Consider the following 23,683-nt stretch of genomic DNA (forward strand, 5'->3'; position numbering starts at 1 on the left):
CCGCGGATGCAAACCCCCCGCCCAGCTCAGGGAAGACTCCGCCAGGAGCCCCCGACCCGGGGAGCCGCGAGTAGGGGGAAGAGGTGGCGGGGTGGAGGAGGGGCGGCCGGCGGAGGCCCCGCCCACGCCCCGCCCACGCCCCGCCCCGCCCCGATTATAGCTGATGACTCAGGGCGGAGCTCCGCATCCAACCCGCGTCGCCGCCAACTTCTCTGGATGGGACCAGAAGTTTCTAGCCGGCCAGTTGCTACCTCCCTTTATCTCCTCCTTCCCCTTTGGCAGCGAGGAGGCTATTTCCAGACACTTCCAGCCCTCTCCGGCCACGTCACCCCCTCCTTTAATTCATAAAGGTGCCCGGCGCCGGCTTCCCGGACACGTCGGCGGCGCTCCCGACTTTCCGCTCCGGCCGCGGCCCGCTAGCGATCCTACACCTGGAGGTCCGGCACCCCGCGACCCCGTGACCCGGCACCCCGCGACCCGGCACCCTGCAACCCAGCACCCCGGCGGCCGCCCCTCCGGGCCGACCCCGACCCAGCATGAGCGCAGCCACCCACTCGCCCATGGTGCAGATGGCGTCCGGCAACGGCGCCAGCGACCGCGACCCCCTGCCCCCCGGCTGGGAGATCAAGATCGACCCGCAGACCGGCTGGCCTTTCTTCGTGGACCACAACAACCGCACCACGACGTGGAACGACCCGCGCGTGCCCCCCGAGGGCCCCAAGGTGAGCAAGGCCCGCGCCGCACCCTGGCCAGCGGCTCCCCCTCCACCTTCCCCCAACCCCCCATCGACGGCCAGTCTGGGGACAGGGCCGGGCGGGGGCGGCTGGACTGGGCCCGGCTGCGGGGACGCGAGGCGCCAGGTGCCCGCCGGCCGCAGCCGGTGCCTCGGAGGTCAGTGAAGGCCGCCCGGAATGCACGGATCCCCAGAAGGACGCCAGCTCCCAGGGGGCTCGGCCTGCTGCGCCCCCCACGAGCCCACTCTCCAGGCCCGCCCTTGGCCGGCGTCTGGGCCAGTTTGGGGAGCTTCCCAAGAGGACTGCCCTCCCTGGGCCGTGTTTGGTTTCCGGGGGTCGGGCGGGAAGCGGGACCCGCGCGGTGGCACCAGGTCCGGTCCACCGGCTCCATTCGAGGGGCCCTGGGCCAGGAGACGACGGGTGGCCGGCCTGCTCAGCACCAAGGCCCGGACCAGGCCCTGCCACGGTCTCCACCCGGCTTCCAGGGCTCAGATCCTCCTTTCTCTCTGCTGACCGTGCCTTGGCAGACGCCAGGGGACCGTTGGCAAGCTTCTGTGGGGGTCCTTTCGGGTCTCTTAGGAATTTTACATCCTCAAGTTCCCGAACTTGGTTGAGGGTATCTTGAGTTCACTCTCCCACCTCAGGCACAGAGTGACTCAGGAGACTGATGTAAATGCATTCCTTTTCTTTTTTTTTTTCCCTTCTGTATTTGAAATTAAAACTCTATTATTGTTTGAAAGTTGTCTTCACTAGGAATATATTCTAGTATGACTTGTTAAAAATAAGATGCAATCTTCCAGGCAATTTCTAAACTGAAGATGCGAGACTGTCTCCTAGTTGGCTATTGCCTTAGATACTGCCTCACCCTGGTCAGAAAGAGATTAAAAAAAAAAAAATCAACACATTCCCTTTCTTGTTATGCTACTAAAATATTTAGGATTTGTTTCTCCCCGATTCACAAATAATTAAGTAGTAATACTTTTGTATTAGAAGTATGCCTTATTTACATATATGCAGGGGTGTATATACTACTTAATCCTTAGAACCATGAAAATTTGAAAATATAAACTTGGAATGAGTCCGTTAATTTAAAAAATTATAACTAATTGTACTGCTCTTGTAATTTTCTATAACTTTGAGCTTTTTCAAAACGTAAAGCTTGGCAAAAAGAAATAGTCTGGGCAAAATAAAAGACATAAAGAGCTGGTAAGTTATTTTTAAGATTTAAAAATTCACAGAATTAAAAATGTTTAATAAACCATTGTTTTAGAAGAAAAAAATCTGTGTTAACCATCTTCAGTTTTATGCAGCTTTTTCCTTTAAAATATTTATGAAACTCTGGTGCCCAACAGTGAGATATTGTATAATCAGCAGCTTATACTTATAAGAAATTAATTGAATATTTATTCCTGAAAATTATTTCAAGAGGCTGTAATTAGCTGGGATCGACATAACCATGTATTCCTTTCGCTTGTCTGTTCAGCCCATTATTGAGTGAAACTAAAGCTCATTTTAAACCAGCTCTGTTACTGCAGACTGCAAGGGTGTAGAGCTTTACTGAGGCCAAAAAAAAAAAACACCTGTCTTTTTGAGGCTTCCTTCCTATAGAGACAGGAAGAGTCAGAATCCACTGGAGTCGGTGGTGGTGAGTGTAGGTCAAGTAGGAACGTATCCACTGTGAGTTCAGTGTACATGCCACATTGCTGGCGCTTGGTTTTCAACGTGAAACTCACCCAGCAGGTTGAGATCTTATGTATGATGGATGGGTTAGGCTGTGGTTTTACAAACTTTTTCAAGGGGTGGGGGGGGAAACAGGTTAAGTTACTGTTATTTTTCTCAAGAAGTAGAACATAAGAGCTAGTAAATCAGAAGTTTGATGCCGTAAAAGTTGATTTGAAAATTTAACAGAATTTTAAAGTCGAAAGATCGTTTAAGATCTTTTAGCTCAGCCTCTCTTTTTCTGAGAAAGAAACCCAGAGAGTTCACATGTGTTTCCAAAGGCCATTCAGCCAGGACCAATAGCAAAGAGAGACCTACACTGGAAAGTCCTAATTAAGAGGCAGTTTATTGTTCAGAGGAAGGTAGAAGAGTCTTAAATTTCAAATTTAAGTGTGAACTGTGCAGGCTGGAGTACTTGATTGTTTTTCTGCCCTTCTGACTTTCGTGACTACTTGGATGGTGATGGCTGTATGTGATCAACTCAAGAAAAGAGCTGCTTACCAAATTAATTGAGATTTCTCAACGTGGCACTTGAACATAAGGAGAAAACTAACATTCACTTCGTTAGCTCTGTGGGCTTCATGGCTTTCAAGACTGTGCTTTGATGTACACAGAACAACTATGTGACTAATTCACTTTAACTTCTGTGAATGACACCTCACTCCAGAATAAATACAATGGGAAATAAATACAGTGGAAAATCTTTCAGTCAGTTCAGTTGCTCAGTCATGTCTGGCTCTCTGGGATCCCATGGACTGCAGCATGCCAGGCTTCCCTGTCCATCACGAACTCCTGGAGCTTACTCAAACTCATATCCATTGAGTCGGTGATACCATCCAACCATCTCATCCTGTCATCCATCCCCTCTCCTCCCGCCTTCAGTCTTTCCCAGCATCAGGGTCTTTTCCAGTGAGTCAGTTCTTCGCATCAGGTGGCCAAAGTATTGGAGTTTCAGTTTCAGCATCAGTCCTTCCAATGAACATTCAGGACTGATTTCCTTTAGGATGGACTGGTTGGATCTCCTTGCAGTCCAAGGGACTCTCAAGAGTTTTCTCCAACACCACAGTTCAAGAGCATCAACTCTTCAGTGCTCAGCTTTCTTTATAGTCCAACTCTCACATCCATACATGACTACTGGAAAAACCATAGTCTTGACTAGAAGGACATTTGTTGGCAAAGTAATGTCTCTGCTTTTTAATATGCAGTCTAGGTTGGTCATAGCTTTTCTTGCAAGGAGCAAGTGTCTTTTAATTTCATGGCTGCAGACACCATCTGCAGTGATTTTGGAGCCCCCTCCCCAAAATAAAGTCTCTCACTGTTTCCATTGTTTCCCCATCTATTTGCCATGAAGTGAATATCCTTCACTAGCACTTTATATCAGAAATTGGTTTCTTAATGTGGATTGAGAAAAGAGCTCTGGCAAAAAACAAAGGGTCATTTTAGAGGAACTGAGCTAAGAGGACCCTCTGAGCATCCTTACCTTCAGGGAAGATGCTGTCAGTCAATAAAGAGCTATTCACCTAACATGAAAAGCAAAGAAAGCCGTCTTCAGGGGAAGACAGTTTCTGGGGTGTTTGCAGTTTAATCATGTGGGTAAATGAATGAATTTCTTGGAAAGAAGAAGACTAGAACTTTGTGTATGGTTTAGTTTTATTTGCTGTTGTCTTAGAGTCGATCCTCTCCCATTTCCCTGAGGTGTTTAGAGTGACTTTTCATCCCATTTTTAAAGAGGGGGCAAGTGAAAGTATCTTGCTCTTCACTGCAGAGGCAGGACAGCTAAAGGCAAAGGCTTTGGGCCTACTCCAGCTCCACTCTTGAGAATCTGAACCTCCCCACCTGCAGTCTTCCTGGATATCGATTTTCTGCATACGTCTCCTGGCAAGTTCCTACCAGTCCAGGCCCCTTCTCTGGAAGAGGGCTTGGCATCCTCTTTGAGACGTACAGTTTCTATGCAGGCCGCTCCTCTGGCTCGCCTTGTGAAATAAACAGGCCAGATGCTTTGGAGTGTGGCGCTGTGCCGCTCCCTTGCAAACCTCCCTGGGCAGAGGAGCAGGGCAGTTCTAGCTTTTCCGGTCCCGGAGGTGCCTGGTCACGGATTCCCGAGCCTGGCAGTCTCCAGGGAAGCCTGAGGAGAACACAGGTTGCCAGCTGTGCGTACTCCCTTGTTGGGTCCAGGTTGTTCAGGGTAGGACCCAGAAATCTATATGTCAGAAAAAGCTGCCCTGTTGGTTCTTGATTCTGGCTCCCGGGCACTTGGGAGTCACCAAAGGACAATGATCCCACATCCTAGAGGGGGTGGCGTGGGGGAGCTATGACTTTGTGTGCACCTGTGTGAGCCTTGGCATTCTCAAGGGAGCCTGCTTCACATCTAAACCTGCAGAGCTATCTCCCGAGCCTCCCTTCCTTCCTGGTGAAACTCAGCAGGTGCCTGAGTTTCTGGGGGTGACGATGAGGATGGCAGGGGGAGGGATGGAGCCTGGCAGGGTGCCAGTGCCAGGTGTGGGGAGGTGATCCCCAGACCCTTGTGAACCCCAGGAGAAGCAGGCCAGCTGAATCTCACCACAGTCATTTGATAGATTATCCTCAGGCCCTATAGGGAACAGATAGGAGCATCCTTGCAGAGGAACTCAGAGCTGGTTTGAGTTTCAGTTGAAGCAGAGACCCATTTGTTCCCCTTCACGTTCAGGAGAGCTTCCTGAATATTCCGAGAGATGAGATCATCTTGTGGTTTGCAGATCGATCGCAAGCTCTTGTGCCTCTTAGAATCAGAACACAGGAAAGGAGCGGCCATTCTTTCTTTGTGTTTCCAGCCAGTTGCAGTGACTCTGGAGCAAATGTCTGTATCACAGATGAATAGCAATTTGCTGAGGGTTTGATAAAGAACATGGCCAAACAAATACCTTTGGAGCCCAGCTCATCCAGGACCTTCGTTCTCCCCTCTGATGAACAGTCTGTGTTTGGGCTATGCAAGACCTGACCAATAGCTTGTCCCCTGTGTCGTGGCGTAGATTTGCCCTTTACAGGGGGTAGAGACAGCGCGCAGGAACTGTGGCGGTGGTTGATGTTAGCCAGGGCCGGGAAGGCTTAGCTGTTTGATGCTGCTGCTGGGGCTGCCTGTGAGTCAGAAAGCTTCATACCACCCGTGAGGCTTGATAGCGTTGTCCTCGTTTCTGGAATGACACACAGTTGCCTTATATAAACCACTCTACACGTTGGTTCCTTCCCATTGACATTTAAAAATGACCTGGCATTTTTCGTAAAAATTAGGAAGCCATGCATAAATCCAAACCTACTCTTTCTCCTTCATAGTTTTGCTGTGTTAATGTTGCTCTTAACATGTTTAAGACGCCTTATATAGAGAAACTGGGAGCAGTAGCTGAAGGCTTTGCTTATTGGGAACCTCTGAGGATCCTCTAGTTTTGATGAACTGCAAGGAAACCTCTCATACCTGACAGTAGAGTTCTCCAGGCCCTCGCGGCTCCCCATGGTTCGTGAATCAAGTCTGCATGCCCGTGATCCTTTTGTGCCTCAGCTCTCAGACAAAAAGCTGGACTTTTGAAGCGAGGCTCCAAGTCCCCTCCTTTTGCAGATGTGAAAGTTGATCTCCAGCCCTTGTTTGGCATCGTGCGGCCGGGTGAAATAGCTGGTGTTGTTCAGTCTTCACATATTTCTAGGACGATTTCTTTGGGGACCTCGGCAGCTTTTCAGCCAGTCAGGCAGCTCGCAAAAGCTTAATCAGAATTTCTGTAGGAAGGGAGGAACTGATTTTTCCCATCTGTCAACACCTTTGCAGACATGTGCCAGACACAGGTGGGTGCTTTTACAAACCTTATCTGTTTAAACCCTCAAAGGGGCTCACAATGGTGGAAGCTGTCAGATTCACCTTATACACGAGGAGACAGACGTGGAGAGAGGGGAGGTGCCTGGCCTGAAGCCCGTCAGCTGTGACAGAACAGACTGTTGTGAGCAGAGCTTTGTCTCCACCCCAGGTGACAGACAGACTCACTGCTAGCAGGCCTGGCTGCTGCTTTAAACTTAGACCTTTATACTCCGAGCTCGCTGGGCACAGCCCCGATTTTAAACAGCCTTGAGTCCATCTCCTACAGCTCGTCAGGCACATTGACTCCTTTCCTGAGCCTGGGTCTGAGCTGAGAAGACGAGCCCCGGTCTCCACTCATTCATCTCTGCCGAAATTTTTTGAGTGCCCGCTCTCTGCAAGTCATGGTGTTAAATGTCACACAGAGGACAGTTCTGCCTCCTTCAGGGCCATTTTCCACAAAGCGTTTCCCCCATCTCTTGGATTGGAAGCAGCCCATCCCGGCTCTAGATGCCACATTACTTCAATTTGAAACTTTCCTCCAAAAGGCAGCACGTTCCTGCTTTGCCTCAAGGTCACGTCCCTGTGGGCTGAGCGTCCCAGAGGCAGACTCTGCGTCTCTTTCATCTCTCTGCCTCTTCAGGGCCTGGCAGGGTCCACGGGGTCAGTGTGTACGACCCTGTGTGGAGAAGAGGAAAACGTGGGCCTGGCCTCTGGAGTGGACAGGCTGTTGAAGAAAAGCGTCCCTTACTGACGTGCGTGTTGCAGGAAGCCTTCTGTCGGTTCCTAAGCGGCATCAGCCTCATCCCCAAACATCTCCTAGTTGCCGGTTCCTTTTTATTGAATTTCTGAATGGCCTTTTCTCCACAGGGGACGTGGGTATTGATTGCCTAAGTTCATCTTTACATGTCTGGATGTCCCCGCCAGTGACACAGCGTCTTAGAGCCGGCCTGCCAGGGAGGTTGGTTGCTGTCAGCAGCCAGACGCCACTAAGCCAGGGCTGTCCGAGGAGTCTGTCTCCAGTTTTTCCGTTTGTGAGGCTGGCAGTAAGGTCAGACACTGCAGAGCGGCGAAGCCTGTTACTCACTGTCAGTTCTGAAGAGCCCAGGATTGCAGATTGCTCGCTGCCTCCATAATATAGTGTATAGCGTGTGTGTACTCAGTCATGCCTGACTCTTTGCGACCCCATGGACTGTAGCCCACCAGGCTCCTCTGTCTGTGGGATTCTCCAGGCAAGAATATTGGAGTGGGTTGCCATTTCCCACTCCAGGGGATCTTCCCGACCCAGGGGTCGAACCCACGTCTCTGTGCCTCCTGCACTGGCAGGCGGATTCTTTACCACTGTGCCACCTGTGAAGTCCTATGTACATTAAGTGCCTCCTGAGAGCCCCCCCACCTAGAGCTGCGTCCTGAGTGAGGGAGATGAGACTTAGCCCTGAAAATTCCCTAGCATCCTGTTGAACAGGCATTTCCTATTTTGAAGTAACTTCCTCGGTTTCTTGAAAATTTAAAGTAGAATTGTTGTGTTTTTTTCAATTACATTAAAAATTCTTTCTTGGACTAAGAATGAATGAATGAATGGTTTAGAAGTGGAAATGGCAGGAAGATAGGAAAGAACATGTGTGTAGCAGGGAAGGCAGCCACATGGCTTTTTTGAATGTTCCAGATTATCCCACGGAGCCCAAGGGTCAGAGTAGGACCCAGCTCTGCTGCTGGGCTGGACCTGGGTTTGCTTCCAGCAGAGGCCCTGGACTGGGCCTGAGGAGTCTCCGGTCTGTGGTGACTCAGAACTGAGTGCCCCACTCTCGCTGCCCTGCCTCAGCCAGGCGGTGACTCAGCATTGAGCCTTGGCTCCCTGGCCCGGAGCACACTTGAACTGAATGTTCCAGGTCTGCACCTCAGCTCAGCTCAACTCCACCAGGCGAAATGAAATGCTTTCCCTCCTGCTGCGATTTCACCCCCAGGAAGACGAAGGGTTTGCAGACGTTCATTTGACCTTAGCCACCAACAGTCATTAATCCCACAGTGTACAGGTGTGGCAGGAATAGCAAAAGGGTTCACATGTCCGGTGGTCTCAGGTAAAATCACTCACCTCCCCACCCCCAGCCTCAGTCTCCCCTTCTGAGAAATGGGCGTACACCAGTACCCATCCAGCAGGGTTGTGAGGAGCCAGGGCCTGACCTGAGACGTGTGTGCAATCTGTGGGGAGAGCCCCAGCCTCCACCAAGAAGTCGGAGGGGATTCTCGGAGAGGGGCTCTGCTTCCCCACACAGTAGAGAGTGCTGGCTGGCTGTGGGTCTGCCGATTCCCAAATGTGCATGAAGTCTTGTTTCCTGAGGCAAGTGCTCCTCTTATGGCCCCTGAACCACCTCAGCTGATTGTCCTTCCACCAGTGTCTGGACGCCCTCAGCACCCTTCCCTGGGGGTTCCTAGGCCCCTCGTGGGGGATGCACAGGAGCTGGGCAGGAACTCAGCGCGGGCGTCAGCCTTCTGGAGCTTCAGCCAGACCTGCAGCCCACAGCCCCAGCAGCTTGTAGCCTTGGCCCCAGATCCCCTGCCCAAGACAGGCCAGGGCAGTTGTGTGTTCTGTGTTCTTCAGGGAGTTCTGTGTTTACCCTCAACCCTGTCTGATCGAGGGGAGGGTCTCTGTCTGGGCCTGAGGACAGTGCCAGCAGCAACCAGGTGCCCAAGGGTGTTGGGGGGGGGGGTGGCATCGGCCTTATGCACAGGTGTTCTGGACCCTGCCCTAAGGGGCGGAAGGAGAGGGAGGGTGTTTCTAATTTTCACCATCCTCTTGAGGGAGTGTGGTTGTTGGGAAAGGAGTGCTTTGAGAAGCTGCCTAGGCGGGGAGGAGTTCCCCCCCCCCCGCCCCCCGCCCCGGCAAGAAATTCCTCCCAGGGCTGCCACCATCTGTCAGTCTCCCTTTGCTTGAGCTGTGGTTGATGAATTGGAGATTTGACTTTTTTTTTCCTATTGGGGAATTGTGTTTTGTGCAAAATGCATGTCCAGTAAAGCTAGCACCCTGCTACCAACAGATGCTATGCATGGCTGGCCTCTGGGACAGAACCTTGAGAAACCAGTGGAAATGTATCCATGGGGGTGAAGGGGTCTCTTTCCCTAAATTCAGTCAAGAGTTTGCTTCCTGATATGGAGATTTCAGGTACGTTTCCGTCTGTGACTTGTGGCTTTAGATTGATTAAAGCAGATCCCTATTTTTTTTTTTTCCTGAGGAGGAAGTAGGTAGTTTTTTAAATTCCCTGAAGCCACTGAGTTCAGGAGCTCAACTCCCATGACCCAGGGTTTTCTTCTTGGTTTTGCAGCCACTTCCCCTGTGACCTTGGGAACCCTTGAAAGGGGCTCCAGGGAGTGAGAGACTCTGAGCTCTGAGCACTCTCTCCAGCAGGGGACATACTCAGCTGTGGCCTGGAGATGACTTACATGCCATGGAGGACACCCTGGGGATGTTGAAGGGACATTAGCAGACTTTCTACTCCTAGGCGACTCCTTCTGCCCCAGCCTGGCTTGACTCTTCCCCCTGGGCCTGAGGGGCACGTGTGCAAGCGTTACAGTCACTGCAGACTGGGTGTTGATTGTCTGCAAGGCAGCCCCTCCAGGGTTGGGGGCCTCCTGAAGGCAGAGGAAAGTGTAGGGCTCAGGCCTCTGGAGTTGTCTTTGGCTGTGTTTGCTTCCAGTATGAAACATTAGATAACATGTCTTAACAGAGAAAATGGCATCCCTGCTAATTAGTGCTCTTAGGACTCTCAGATAAAAGGGCTTCAAACTTTTAACAGGCTCATTACCAACTTGGGTGAGACCACTGAGGAATCAAACCTGAATTTACAACTTTCTGAACAGTAGGCCCAACCAGCAGTTGCTTGGGAGAACCTGGGTCCATCAGTCACTATTTGTGGACTGGAAGAGCGCGGTTGTACAGGGCACGGGACAGCTCAGAGTTCACAGAGACTTTCTTGTGCCTTATTTCACTTTAATTTGGCAAGAGGCACGGGGATTTTTATAAGCTAGGGGACCTGAGTCTCAGTAGCAAGGAGTCCTGTCTGAGAGCACATAGCTGGCAAGCAGCAGGGCGGGATTGGAGTCTAGGATGGCAGCTTGGAGATGGGGGCTCACGCTGGTTCATTCCTACCTGTTGGGACACAGCTGAAAAGAGAAGCAATGTCATGTTTTTGAAAAAAAATTTTCCCTAGTAAAAGCGCATAGGGACACCCATCTCAGTAATCCCAGGATCAGGGCCACATACTTCTTTTAAAAAAATTGCTGTTGGAATATAGTTGATTGACAATACTGTGTTAATTTCAGGTGTATAGCCAAGTGGATGAGTTACACATTACCTATATCCACTCTTTTTTAGATTCTTTTCTCAGGTAGGCCATTACAGATGTATTGAGTAGAGTTCCTTGTGCTATTCAGTAGGTCCTTATCAGTTATCTGCTTTATGTGTATATGTGTATATGTCAGTCCCCATCTTTCAGTTTATCCCCCCTTCCCCGCTGGTAACCATAGGTTTATTTTGTACATCTGTAGCTCTGTTTTGTAGAGAAGTGTACATACTCTAATAACAGGTATATTAGATAAAACCTTCAATCACCTGGGACTAGATTGCTTACGGTGTAGACTCTTGTCCCATCAGGAGTGCTGTAAACAGACTTTGGTGGATGTGGTCTTTGCTTATTATTCAGAGTTTGCCCGGTGTCTCTTAATGTGCCCCCAAACAGGGGTTGGGGGCAGTGGAAGAGACCCTTTACCACACTCTAGTGGGAGCTTCGAGTAGGTATCTGTTTATATATCACATTGGCAATAATTCCTGTTTCTTTTCTGTGGCCTATAATACCAAACAGAAGGTTTTGTAGGACCTTGAAGCTCGGGTCTCTGTGTGCGCTTTAGAAGGAAGCTTTCCTTTTGTTTTGCTTCCTGCCTGAGAGAGGCGAGCCCAAGCCACTTTATTTTGATCCAGGTCCTTGCTAAATGGGGAGTCCCAGGATTCTTATTTCCCTTCATCTTTTTTTTTTCCCCTTGTTTTAGAAGTCTTGGAAGTATCATTAGTAAAAGTCACCAGCTGACAGGCATGAGGCTCTTCTGGCCTAAAAACCCAGTTAATAGAGTGTGTCCTACTTAAGACTCCAGGGCTGTCAAGGCGTGGTGCTCTGAGTTGCCTCTGTGGCTGTTCCCCTTCATTCAGATCGTGGTTTGTAGCTGCTCCGCCCACGTTTTAAAGAACACGGCACTGTGGAGCTGAGGTTGGGGCTCACGGGGGCACGGTTTTCAGGGCTTATGGTCCCAGCCTGCTTTTGAGGTCCCGAGTCTACTGTATAGCACAGGGAACCCCTCCTCTTCCTGAAACTTCGGGGCGCCTTGAGTTCCAGCGATTACTGATGTGATTTAACTGAGTACAGTCAAGAGTGATCAGTTTTAGATTTCTGCAGCATCAGTTTTTCCTTGTGTTTGAGCCTTATGTAGGTGTTTACAGTTAGGAGAGATCTTGGGATCAGAGGTCAGGGAGAAGGTCAGCTGGAAGGACCCTCATTTAGAGCTGTGCTCCCAGGGCCGTTGGGGCTGGGTTTCCCCACAGACCTTCTGAGTCAGACTTTGTTAGGACTGAACAGCGAATCTGCATTTTTTTTTTTTTTTTTAATTTCCTGGGTGTTCCAGATGCCCCTAGAGTCTGAGAACCACTGCTTTATAGCACATCATTTCACAGCTCAGGAAACTGGAGGTGGGGGGTAGGAGTAAGCTGCTTCCGTAGTGCCTTCTTAGGGGCAGAGCTGGCTCTGGGACCACGTGCGGTCTCTTTCCAAGTCTACTAGCTGTCCCTTAGTGCCCACGCTGTTACTAAAAACCAGTGGTGAAGCGTAGTCATCCTCTCAGAGTCCCTTGGACTGCAAGAGATCCAACCAGTCAATCCTAAAGAAAGTCAACCCAGAATATCCACTGGAAGGACTAACACTGAAGCCGAAACTCCAATACTTTGGCGACCTGATGCAAAGAGCTGACTCACTGGAAAAGACCCTGATGCTGGGAAAGATTGAGGGCCAAAGGAGGTGGGGACCGCAGAGGATGAGATGGTTGGATGGCATCACCAACTCAAGGGATGTGAGTTTAAGCAGACTCCAGAGATAATGGAGGACAGAGGAGCCTGATGTGCTACAGTCCATGGGTTTGCAAAAGTTGGACACAACTTAGCAACTGAACAACAACAATGAGTAAATAAGACCTGTTTGTAAGCCACACCTTGTCCAAGCTCAGAACCTGACCCCAGGCTTATCTAGTAATACCTGGTATTTGCTAGGGCAAGTTTTGGCTCATCTAAGGCAATTTTTCCTGCTTTTCATCCTGGCCTTCTCGTGGAGTTGTTTGGCACCTGCAGAGGATTTTAACATAATGCCCAAAGAAGAAGAATTGGCCAGTTCATTTTATAAATTAGTGCAGTGAGATAAGCAGTGGAGTCAGGCTCTGATTTCCTAATTGGATTTTGTATGAATGTATTCCTGATGGCTCTGCCCGCAGATAAGGGTAATGAGCTGAGCTGCCTGGAGGGTAATTCCTGTGATGCTGTCACCGCTCCTCAGGAAGCGAGGCAGGCGGCGGTGGGGAGGCCGGGCCAGCCGTCATCAGCTTGGCCACTTCGCTGGCACCCCGTCCCTATCGCAGGGCCTCGCAGGAGCGAAACCCCCAGGAGATGGAGGCCCCAGGCCCCAGCAAGGTCAGGGCGGGCCAGGTAGTGCGTCTTCATTACAGATGCCGGCCAGCATAACCAAGAGGGTTGGGCTTGAACTTGAGAACACTTCTTATGGGACTAAGGAGACATGTTCTAGACATTTTCTAGGAGAATTAGAAATATATAAATAGATATTTATTACATACATTTGAATGTATAGAAAGAAAGTGAAGTCACTCAGTCATGTCTGACTCTTTGCGACCGCATGGACTGTAGCCCACCAGGCTCCTCCGTCCATGGAGTTTTCCAGGCAAGAGTACTGGAGCAGGTTGCCATTTCCTTCTCCAGGGAATCTTCCTGACCCAGGGATCAAACCCAGGTCTCCTGCATTCCAGGCAGACGCTTTACCGTCTGAGCCACCAGGAAAGCCATTTGAATGTATACTTATTTTAAATACATGGTTATATAAATACTTTAATATAAATTAAACATTATAAAGTCTTCCCCCACCCCACCCCCGGAAAAAAAGTACATCTCTTCTTTCACTAGACTCTGATGAAACACCACAGAAGGTTAAAAGGGCAGTATGGCTCTCTGGGGTCCTGCAGTTTGGTTCGTAGTCATGAAGCATTTGTTGCTGACAGGGCTCTAACGAGAGCAGAGTGGGAACGGAGGCGGCATCAGCACCCCGTGTGGACCTTGTCACGGGCGGGCGTTTCACTCGGGTTTAAATTTTCGTTCATGGAGAAGTGTTAGTTTTCTAGTCCATAGATGTGAGATGGTTTTTTTAAACTTACCTCAAGCAGTGCTTTCTAAACAAAGCCTGCCACACACCCCCGCCGCCACCCACCAGAGTATCAGGGCGCCTGCCTTCTTTTAGACACGACAGTCATGAAGAGATGCATGGGGGTTTTATTAAACGGCATAAATGAGCTGTTTGTTCACAAGGAACCGGAAGTGCAGGCCGCAGATCTATAGGAAAGCAGCCTCCGGGCCCCTCCCAGCCTCCCTTTTTTCCAGCTTGGCCCCTGACACCCCCGCCCCGGCCTACAGCGACCTCGTGCTTCCCTCCACTGCCCCAAGACCCAGGCCAGGTATTGGCTGTGCTCTCACAGCCCCAGGGCAGGCGGAACTGCTCCTCTGCCTTCTTCCTTCCTTTTTCTTCCCTTTCCATTTTCAGTTGAGGCACAAAATATATTCGGCGAGATGCATAAAATGTATTGGCAGGCCCGCCCTCAGACCGTCTGGATCCAGGGGCTTCCCCCAGGAGTGGCCAGGCCTCACTCAGCCAGGCCTCTCTAAGGTTTCCAGGCCCCGGGAGGCTCTGAGGTGGAGGCATGGCCAACAGCAGGGTGGTGGGGGGTGGCTGCCCTCAGGGGTTCAGCCTGGGTGGACTGAGGCAGGAGATGGGCAGCGTGGGGGCTCCAGAGACGAGGAGACTGTGAGAAACTGCTCTTATACATGGGTATACACTCATTTATCTCCACCACCCAGAGAGAGAGAACTTTTCCATCTCCTCAGAGGGTCCCTTCCCAGACGACTACCATTTCCTCCAGGTATGTCCACCTTCCTGACTCCGGTTACCACCGGTTAACTGAGTCCTTCAGATTTGATTCCTTTGATCCCTGGGCGTCTTGAGTTGAAGCATCCTGTGCCCGTTTAAGAAGGGAATGTCTTTCAGCCCCCTGGGCAAACCCCTCGCCATGGGCGCTTGTAACAGCTCACTACAGACCTGTGAAGTGGGTGTTGCTAACTCCACGTTCTAGCAAAGGGGATTAAGGCTCCGAGAGGTGAAGAGACTTACCGCCAATGAAAGAATGGTTACTAACAGAGGTAAGAAAGAATGGGAGCCCTCTTTAGGAAACCCCACCCTACTAGAAAAGCCCAGGTGGGCCCCTGTGCTCTCCAGGCGGTCGTCCTGTTTGTTCCACGCGGCCCCGGCCGGCAGGGATTGAGCCTTGCTGGTTGTGAACCATGGTACCCAGTAGCTTGGGAGCAGGCCGTTCACCAGGGGCCAGCCAGTGGACAAGGGCTGCTAACCTGCCCATCTCTGCTCTAGTGCGTGGCCAGGAGGAGGCTAGCAGGGACACCGCCCCCCGCACTTGTCCGGGCTCCGCTCCAGGCTGGGGGGATGGTGCCCCAGGGCGAGGACGAGGTGCCTGGCCGGCCTGTGATGAGTCAGCACCCAGCAGCACGGGCCTCCAGCGCTGCTGCTGCCTGCCTTCTGGTGCCCGTCTCGTGGCAGGAATGCGCTTGTGAATGTGACGCCTGGACCCACTCCTGCTCTTGGATGACCCGAGAGTTAAGCAGGCTAAAATAATGCCGCCACCCTGAGCATGTGGGTATTCTAATCTGAGAGTACCGCCTGTCTGCCGGTGTCCCCAAGGACACGGCAACACTCGGGCCTCTCTGGCGTGCTGGGAGGCCCACTGGGGTGGCGAGCTCAGCAGGAGGCCAGAGAGAGGTTCACAGGTCTGAAAGATCTAAGGTCCAGGGCTTGCCCTCCTTGTGACCAGCTTCACCCCAGAGGGAATAGAGCCTCAAGCCTTCTGGTGTTTGCCGTTCGGGGGGATGCCTCGTAAGGAGGCATAATAGCTTGTCCACTTGGATCCATGGAAGTGGCACGAATCCTCAGCCCCCTCCTCTGTGAAAGGACCCTCTAGTGCTCAGGAGATGGTCAGGACAGAAAGCCGCAGGGGCCCCTGGCTTCAGTTGCCTAGCCTTTGCTTGGTGAGGAGTGACATTGCCTGGTGAGTGACTGGCCAGCCTTGTTGTCTGAAACAGGATCTTTCTCTGTGGTACATCTGGAACTTGGCCTTCTCAAGGGTCCCAAAATAGCCAGGCCACTGAAGAGAGAACTTCATGAGAGGCCATAGGAGGGACCCCAGCCGCTCCTCGCCAAGCAGGCTTTGTTGGCATCACAAGACCAGCACAACTAATCCCCGGGTTTTGTTCTCATCCCGTGCTTCTTCTGCATTCCTCGGGTATCTCCCTTTCTTGCCGCTTGTTCTGAAAATATTCCTGAGGAGGCTGCCTGCCCGCCGCTGCCCCTTCTCTGCAGATTTCTGAGCTGTAGCCTGTGTCGAGGGTCCCACGCGAGTCTGCGTTGTCAGGAAATGTGAGGACCGTTTAGGAAGCCGAGATGCCAGCTGTAATCCCCTTAGCGAGTTGGCATTGAATCCTCCTAGCATCTTCTGATCTGGGTCTCTGAAGGTTTGGGAGGCTGTCGGGGACTCCGCTGTATGCAAGGCTGCCTTGTCATCCAGAACAAAAACCTGTTACCAGCTGGGGAAACTGGGACTTCTCTACGCCACAGATACCTTGCTCGTCTCTTGCTTTTTCTTGATGCTTCTCATTCTTAAACTGCTGGGCCAGCAGCAGCTTCAGCAAGGGAGGAGGGGTCTGGAAGAAGTAGGGGATCGGGGGAGGTACCCACAGTTTCTGTGCTCAGCTGTCCTGGCTCCTGGCTGGCAACGTGGGGCCCAGAGTCACTCTGGAAGATCGGAGCACGTGGCATTATGCTTTCTCCTCCTCAGGGCTGTTTCCTTCTCAGTTTCTAACAGGTCTGTGTGTCTCCTCTCACTTTTAGGAAACCGCATCCTCTGCAAATGGGCCTTCGCGGGAGGGCCCCAGGCTGCTGCCCACTAGAGAAGGTCATGCTGTGTACCCTCAGCTCCGGCCAGGCTACATTCCCATCCCCGTCCTCCATGAAGGCGCCCCGAGCCGGCCGCACCCTGTCTTTGCCTACTCTCAGCCCGGGACGCAGCGCTTCCAAACCGAGGCTGCTGCAGCAGCTCCCCCGAGATCCCAGTCACCCCTGCGGGGTGTGGCGGAAGCCAGCCAGCCGGATAAACCGAGTGCACCAGTGGCAGCTGCTGCAACGGCCCAGCCTCCAGCTTCCCATGGACCTGAGGTAAGGAGAGGCCTGGCTCACAGGCCGATACGACCGTGACCTGTGCGGGCCGGGGGAGGGATGGCGGGGAGCTGGGTTTCAAGCTTCCTGGGCTGCCCCAGACCACAGATGACACCAGACCCTCATGACAACCCCGTGAAATGTGGGGCATCGGGGCCTGGCCGGCGTCACACAGCAAAGATAGCTTGCTGACAGCCCCATGTCCCCCCAGCATTTCACAGCCTGGTTTTTCTGATGAGCAGAGATTGTGGTTTGTTTCTGAAGCTCAGGAATTGGGGCTCAAGAAGGGGTAAACAGCTTGGTCCAAAAGCATAAAGTTGGAAGTGGCATTGCAGGGCCTGAAAGCCTAGCCTTTTGGTTCCCCCTATGACACCCCTCATTCCCCCTGAGCTTTCTGTGTCGGAAACACAGAGAGACTCTGTGGCATTTCACTCAGTTCAGTGTTCACGGGTGAGTGTTAACTGCTCGGAGCTACACTGACGTGAAAATGAGACCACATGCCTGCCCTCACAGTGTCCGCCGTGTAAAACAAAGCATAAAATAATATTTTCAGGCTTTAAGTCTGAGGTCAGCATTTGCTTGCACTAACATTTAAAGCATAGTCCTTAACCTGGTTCTTAGCTGAGACTTGAAGGCCAGTCGACCCCAGCAGGTACACTGAGCCATAGGCCCTCTGGGTTTTCCTGTCGGCACACCATCCCGCTGTGTCCCCCGCACTGCTCTTGAGCAGAAATGCTCACTCCAGGTGAAAAACATAGTTAATGGAGGCGTCAGGTGGTGCAGTGGTAAAGAACCCGCCTGCCAGTGCAGGAGAGGCAAGAGACGTGAGTCGGATCCCTGGTTTGGGAAGTTCCTCTGGAGAACGAAATGGCAATCCACTCCAGTATTCTTGCCTGGAAAATTCCATCCACAGAGGAGCCTGGTAGGCTGCAGTCTGTGGGGTTGCAAAGAGTTGGACGTGACTGAGCACACAATTCACAGGAGGCACTTTCCCTTTCTTGGAGAGTTAGTACCTGCATTTGTAATGATTTTGTTGTAGAAATCAAAAGTGATGCGTCAGTCAGAGAAATCTTCACAAATTTAACCTAGCAGGGGCCTTAGAAGCCAGCTGGGGAAACACTCTTCTGCTCTTCCAAAATAGAAAGTAGGCGGTCAGGAAGGGAGAGAGGCCTGGCCTGCCTCGGTCCACATGGGGACGTGGTTCCTTCCCACTGCCCCCTGGGTTCTCTGAGGATAAGCAGGAAAAGAGTTCAGGAAAGCGGAAATGAAGTGACAACAATAACTGAAACTTAGTGAGCACTTCCTGTGGGTGGTGCTGGTGCTAGACACACCCGCTGATTCTTTTATAGAACCTTCAAGTCAGTCAGGTGAGGAGGGGTTACTCTTTTCTGTACTTTAAATGCAGCTCATTAACAGTAAAGAATCTGCCTGCAATGCAGGAGACCAAGATTCAACCCCTGGGTCCAGAAGATCCTCTGGATGAGGGCATGGCAGCCCACTCCAATATTCTTGCCTGGAAAATCCCATGGACAGAGAAGCCTTGTGGGCTTCAGTCCATGAGGTCGCAAAGAGTCGGATGCAACTTAGCGACTAAAACAGCAAAGCTATCGGGCTGATGAGAATTTGAGCCCAGGCCTCTTGACTGCTGAATTCCCCATCTTACCAGTACATGTAGACACTGGAAAGGCTTAACAGGTGGGAGGTTGTGTTAAACCTGCCACCCTGAGCAGGCATGTACAGGGGTCAGAGTTGGCGAGCCGGGCAAGGGGGGTTCACAGGGCCATGTGGCTGTGTGTTCTGTGTCTTGCAGCGGTCCCAGTCTCCAGCGGCCTCGGACTGCTCCTCGTCCTCCTCCTCAGCCAGCCTGCCTGCCTCCTCCAGCAGGAGCAGCCTGGGTGGTCACCAGCTCCCCCGGGGCTACATTTCCATCCCTGTGATACATGAGCAGAACGTCACCCGGCCGGCAGCCCAGCCATCCTTCCACCAAGCCCAGAAGACGCACTACCCAGCTCAGCAGGGCGAGTACCAGACGCACCAGCCCGTGTACCACAAGATCCAGGGGGATGACTGGGAGCCCCGGACCACGTGGACTGCATCCCCTTTCCGGCCTCCCGTCCGGGGTGCGTCCAGCCGGGAGGGCTCTCCAGCCAGAAGCAGCACACCAGTGCCACCCCCGCCATCTGTCCGTGTGCAGACCACGGTCGACAGGCCTCAGGTATGGGAGTTGATGTCGCAGATGGGCTGGGGTGGCATCTCTCCAGGGCCGGAGGAGCTCTGTGCAGGTGTCCTGGGTCCCCTGCCCTCATCAGCCCTTCCTGGGGAGACCGAGATCCTGGAACAATGCTGGTCACCAGCAGAAATGCGGGTGAGGGCTGTGAACCTCCGGTGCCTTCTACAGCTTTTGCTCGTTCTCTGTTGCAGCTGCCTCAGGGGCAGAGTTCCAACCACCGTGATGGGGAAAGGTGGGCAGAGCACAGCGTCACATATCTGGGGCCCAGGTGTCCTCTGCCCATCATGCCCTGCCACTCCCCACTCCCGCTGCAGCCTCCATCTCCTGCCTCACGGATACCCCTTTCTGCACCCTGCTGGCCCTTTCATCTGTTGTCTCTTCTCTTGTTTCTTTCCTCACACTGAACCCACTTTCTGAGATGCCTCCACAATCTAAACCTTTCCCATCCTTCAGGGGACAAGCCGGTCTTGCGGCTTCCATGCAGCCTCCTCATCTTTGCCCAGGGTGCCTAGTCTCTTACAGCTCAGCTTCTGATTATTCTGTGCATTTCGGAAGTGTTCATCTGCTCTCTTCAGCTCTGCTCTGACCTTGACCACAGGCAGCGTGTCTTACCCTTTGCAGTAAAGGACCGTGTTGCCCGGCTGATGCCCGGCCGGCTGGGTGGCTGGGAAACCTTCCCGCCTATCTGGTGAAAGTCACAGGCAGTGCCCGTTTAACCTTCGGTAGAGGCATGCACTAGCTTTCCAGGTGGCACTAGTGGTCAAGAACCCAGCTGCCAATGCAAGCGATACAGGAGACGCAGTTCCGATCCCTGGGTCAGGAAGATTCCCTGGAGGAGGGCATGGCAACCCACTCCAGTATTCTTCCCAGAGAATCTCATGGACAGAGGAGCCCGGTGGGCACAGTACATAGAGTTACAAAGAGTCGGTCATGACTGAAGCGACTTAGCACAGCACACAGCACAGAAGTGTGCAGGCACTGATCCCTGGGGGAAGCAGTCTTCTCGTTTTAGAGCCGCAGAATATCCAGCAGTCAGGGCCCCTCAGCTGCTGAGTGAATTCTTGACCACTGTTCTTAAAAGGAAAGCCCCCGTTAAACAAATGGAGGGCATCTTCTTCCTACGAATGGGGACACTGTCTAGGGCCCTCTAACAGAGTGCTTTCCTGTTGCTGACTTTTGTTTTTGTTTTGTTTTTGTCTTTTCTATTTGGAAATGATTCCAATCTTACAGGATGGAAGTCCAGTATACATAAAGGTCATGAAAGCAAAGATTCAGCCATATTCACTGTTTACATTTTACTCCATTTGCCTTGTCATTTTTCCTCCCTCCATATATTATGTATATTTTTGTTTGAGATTTAGTTATAAATAACATGCCCCTGTACCCCTAAATATGACAGCAGATGTTTTCCTAAGAGAGCTACCTTCTCATTCATAACTACATTAGAAATATCAGATGTAGGACAGTTAACATCCTTACGACATTATTGTCTCATACACGGTTCATTTCCACATCTGCTTTAGAGCAGTTTCCCCTTTGTTCTAGGATGTAGTCTAGGATCATGAGCACTGCATGCAGGTGTCGTTTGCCTTTAGTCTCCTTTAATCTGGATCAGTTTCTCAGTCTTTTTCTGCTATCATGATTGAAAAGTTTTTGAAAAGTACAAGCCAGCGGGCACACCCCCTCTTAAGTGTTTCTAAAATCACTTACTCATCACTTACTCATCTATTGCTTTAAAGTCCAAGGAGAAGCGTGTGGCTAGTTCATGAATGCTAAGGGCCAAAGTTGAGGACTTCTGGTTGGCAGAAGAGATTTGATGGAAAAGGAGGCTAGTGGTGTTCAAATAGCCAAGCATCCATCAGATCCTTACTTAAACTCAGTAATCCTTTCAAATGGGAAAGAAGTGCTCATTTGCAAAGCTGGCAGTGTTTCCTCTCATATCTTTCCTATATATTTTGTGTAACTGGTGAAACAATATGTAATCCTATTTCCACTTAATCTTACTTGTTTGTAGTGGCCTACCTTTCACAGCTTGTTCAGAGATCCCATGTTGGAGGCTTGCAAAGATTTGACCTAATTGAATATTATAGTGGGATTTAGTGTTTTTAATATAGAGTACTTTACAAGTGTTATTGTCTAACTCCTATTTCCCAGTTGATGAAATCAGAGTGTGTGAGATTTTTTTAAGAGGGTTTTAGATATTCACTTGAATGTTGCAGGCATAGTTCATTTTTTAGAATACGCCTGTAGCTTATAGTCACGTTAAAGAGTATCTCACGTTAGAGTATCTCAGTCACGTTCAAGAGTATCTCAGCCTCTGTAGCTGTGTTGTCAGTGTGGAGGTGCTGCACTGTGCCAGTATCAGCTCTGGCACAAATGCGTCCAAGCAGAAGTCTTACAGGGTTACCCGTTTGGGGCATCTTGCTTATTCTCAAAAAAATACATCAGTCTGGGCAGAAACCACAAGGCTGTCATAGGTTTAAAAAAAAAAAGACGATTATAACTTTGCTGAAACAGGAGCTGGGAAGGTCACACCCTGAGCAGAGACTGTCACACAGAAGGGGTCAAGTGGCAATGATTACTCCACGGCTCCATCCCCTGATAGTCAGTCACCCAGGACTTTGCTTTGAGCTAAAGTGACTCAGGAGTCAGCATGAGTTTGGGGTATTTTCCTTTTTGAAAAATCATGTTGGTTTTCTTTTCATTGCCATAAGAATTCCATCTCCAGAAAAAGTCAGTAAGAGATAACAGACTGAGAGACCGAGGTAACAAACGGAAGCATAACAATGGTTTGGGTGCATATAAGGCATGTGTGCTAGTCACGCTAAGTCTTTCGGTCATGTCTGATTCCTGGGGACCCCATGGACTGTAGCCCGCCAGGCTCCTCTGTCCATGGGATTCTCCAGGCAGGAATACTAGAGTAGGTTGCCATGCCCTCCTCCAGGGGATCTTCCTGACCCAGGGATCGAACTCACGTCTTTATCTCTTGTGCATTGGCAGATGGGTTCTTTACCACTAGCCCCACCTGGGAAGCCCCATAATACATGATGAATACCATATTTTATTGTTATAACTGGTTCCAGTTGACTTTGAAAATCTCTTTTATACTGTTAAACTTTTTAAAAGTCGTTCCCATTTCCTTCTAGTCAGTACTAGCTACAAATGACCACCTGTGACTCTCAGCCATTAAAATTGTCTGTGTCCTTGCCTCTTCCCCACAGCCCATGACCCATCGAGAACCTTCGCCTATTCCCCAACCTGAAAACAAGCCAGAAAGCAGGCCGGGCCCAATTGGACCAGATCTCCCTCCCGGACACATCCCGATCCAAGTGATCCGAAAGGAGGTGGATGCTCAACCTGTTTCGCAGAAGCCCCCGCCTCCCTCTGAGAAGGTGGAAATAAAGGTTCCTTCCACTCCTGTGCCTTGTCCTCCTAGCCCCGCCCCTCCTACCATCCCCTCTGCCGTCCCCTCTCCCCCTAAGAATGTGGCTGCAGAAGAGAGAGCAGCCCCCAGTCCTGCCCCTGCAGAAGCTGCACCCCCTAAACCAGGAGAGGCTGAAGTGCCCGCAAAGCATCCAGGTGTGCTGAAAGTGGAAGCCATCCTGGAGAAAGTGCAAGGGCTGGAGCAGGCTGTGGACAACTTTGAAGGCAAGAAGACGGACAAAAAGTACCTGATGATAGAAGAGTATCTGACCAAAGAGCTACTGGCCCTGGATTCGGTTGACCCAGAAGGACGAGCTGATGTCCGCCAGGCCAGGAGAGATGGGGTCAGGAAGGTTCAGACCATCTTGGAAAAACTTGAACAGAAAGCAATAGATGTCCCGGGTCAAGTCCAGGTTTATGAACTCCAGCCCAGCTCCCTTGAGACCGATCAGCCACTACAGGAGATCATGGAGATGGCTGCAGACAAGAGCAAGAAGAGTGCTGGAGACAGAGAAGACTCCAAAACCGAGACCCAGCCGCCGGAAGCCAAAGCAGCAGCAACTCCAGACCCCAGCGGCACAACAGACACAGCTGCTAACCCGGCAGCACCGTAGTCTCCACGAAGTGAAGGGTCAGCCCTGGAGACTGGGAACTGATTGTGTGCTTTAGGGAATTAGAAGTTGCATGCATTTCAGGGACTTAAAATCAGTTGGTTTTTACTCTTCATAGCCGCTTGGTATGCAGTAACTTGGGTGGAGGCAAAACACACTAATAAAAGGGCTAAAAAGGAAAATGTTGCTTTTCTTGTGTTCGTATTCCGTACAAATAAAGAAGTTGCTTGTTACAAGTTTAATAACCCCATAGCTTGTTGTTTTGAAGCCGCCTCTGTATGGGCCCCACGTGTTAGCCATGGATGTGAACTGTCTGTCTAGCTCTGGATTGAGGGAGTTTTTTTCGGCTGGGGGAGTAGATGGGGAGTCAGTTTCTCATCACTAAATATGAAGCCCATTTTTCAGAAATGTTGCCATTTTAATGGGATGATTTTTGTCATCTCATAGCTATGATACTTTCGATAGAATAAAATGTGTAAGGAGCCATAGAAATACTGTATGTGGGATGACTTTAATGCTATGTGTAAAAAAAAAGGAAAATAAAGTAATAATGTAACTCAAAA

The 23,683-nt window shown here is 51.0% G+C and overlaps 1 protein-coding gene across 1 annotated transcript; it reads left to right on the forward strand.

Annotated features, from left to right (window-relative positions):
• The first annotated feature begins 256 nt into the window (after window positions 1–256).
• BAG3 (BAG cochaperone 3) lies at window positions 257–23,683 on the forward strand. The gene is made up of 4 exons (XM_052660696.1): window positions 257–722; window positions 16,533–16,856; window positions 18,667–19,071; window positions 22,308–23,683. The coding sequence occupies exons 1-4, from the start codon at window positions 537–539 to the stop codon at window positions 23,121–23,123; spliced, it is 1,731 nt and encodes a 576-aa protein (XP_052516656.1). The 5' UTR covers window positions 257–536; the 3' UTR covers window positions 23,124–23,683.

The sequence above is a fragment of the Budorcas taxicolor genome, chromosome 23 (genome assembly GCF_023091745.1).
Source record: "Budorcas taxicolor isolate Tak-1 chromosome 23, Takin1.1, whole genome shotgun sequence".
Classification (NCBI taxonomy): Eukaryota; Metazoa; Chordata; class Mammalia; order Artiodactyla; family Bovidae; genus Budorcas; species Budorcas taxicolor.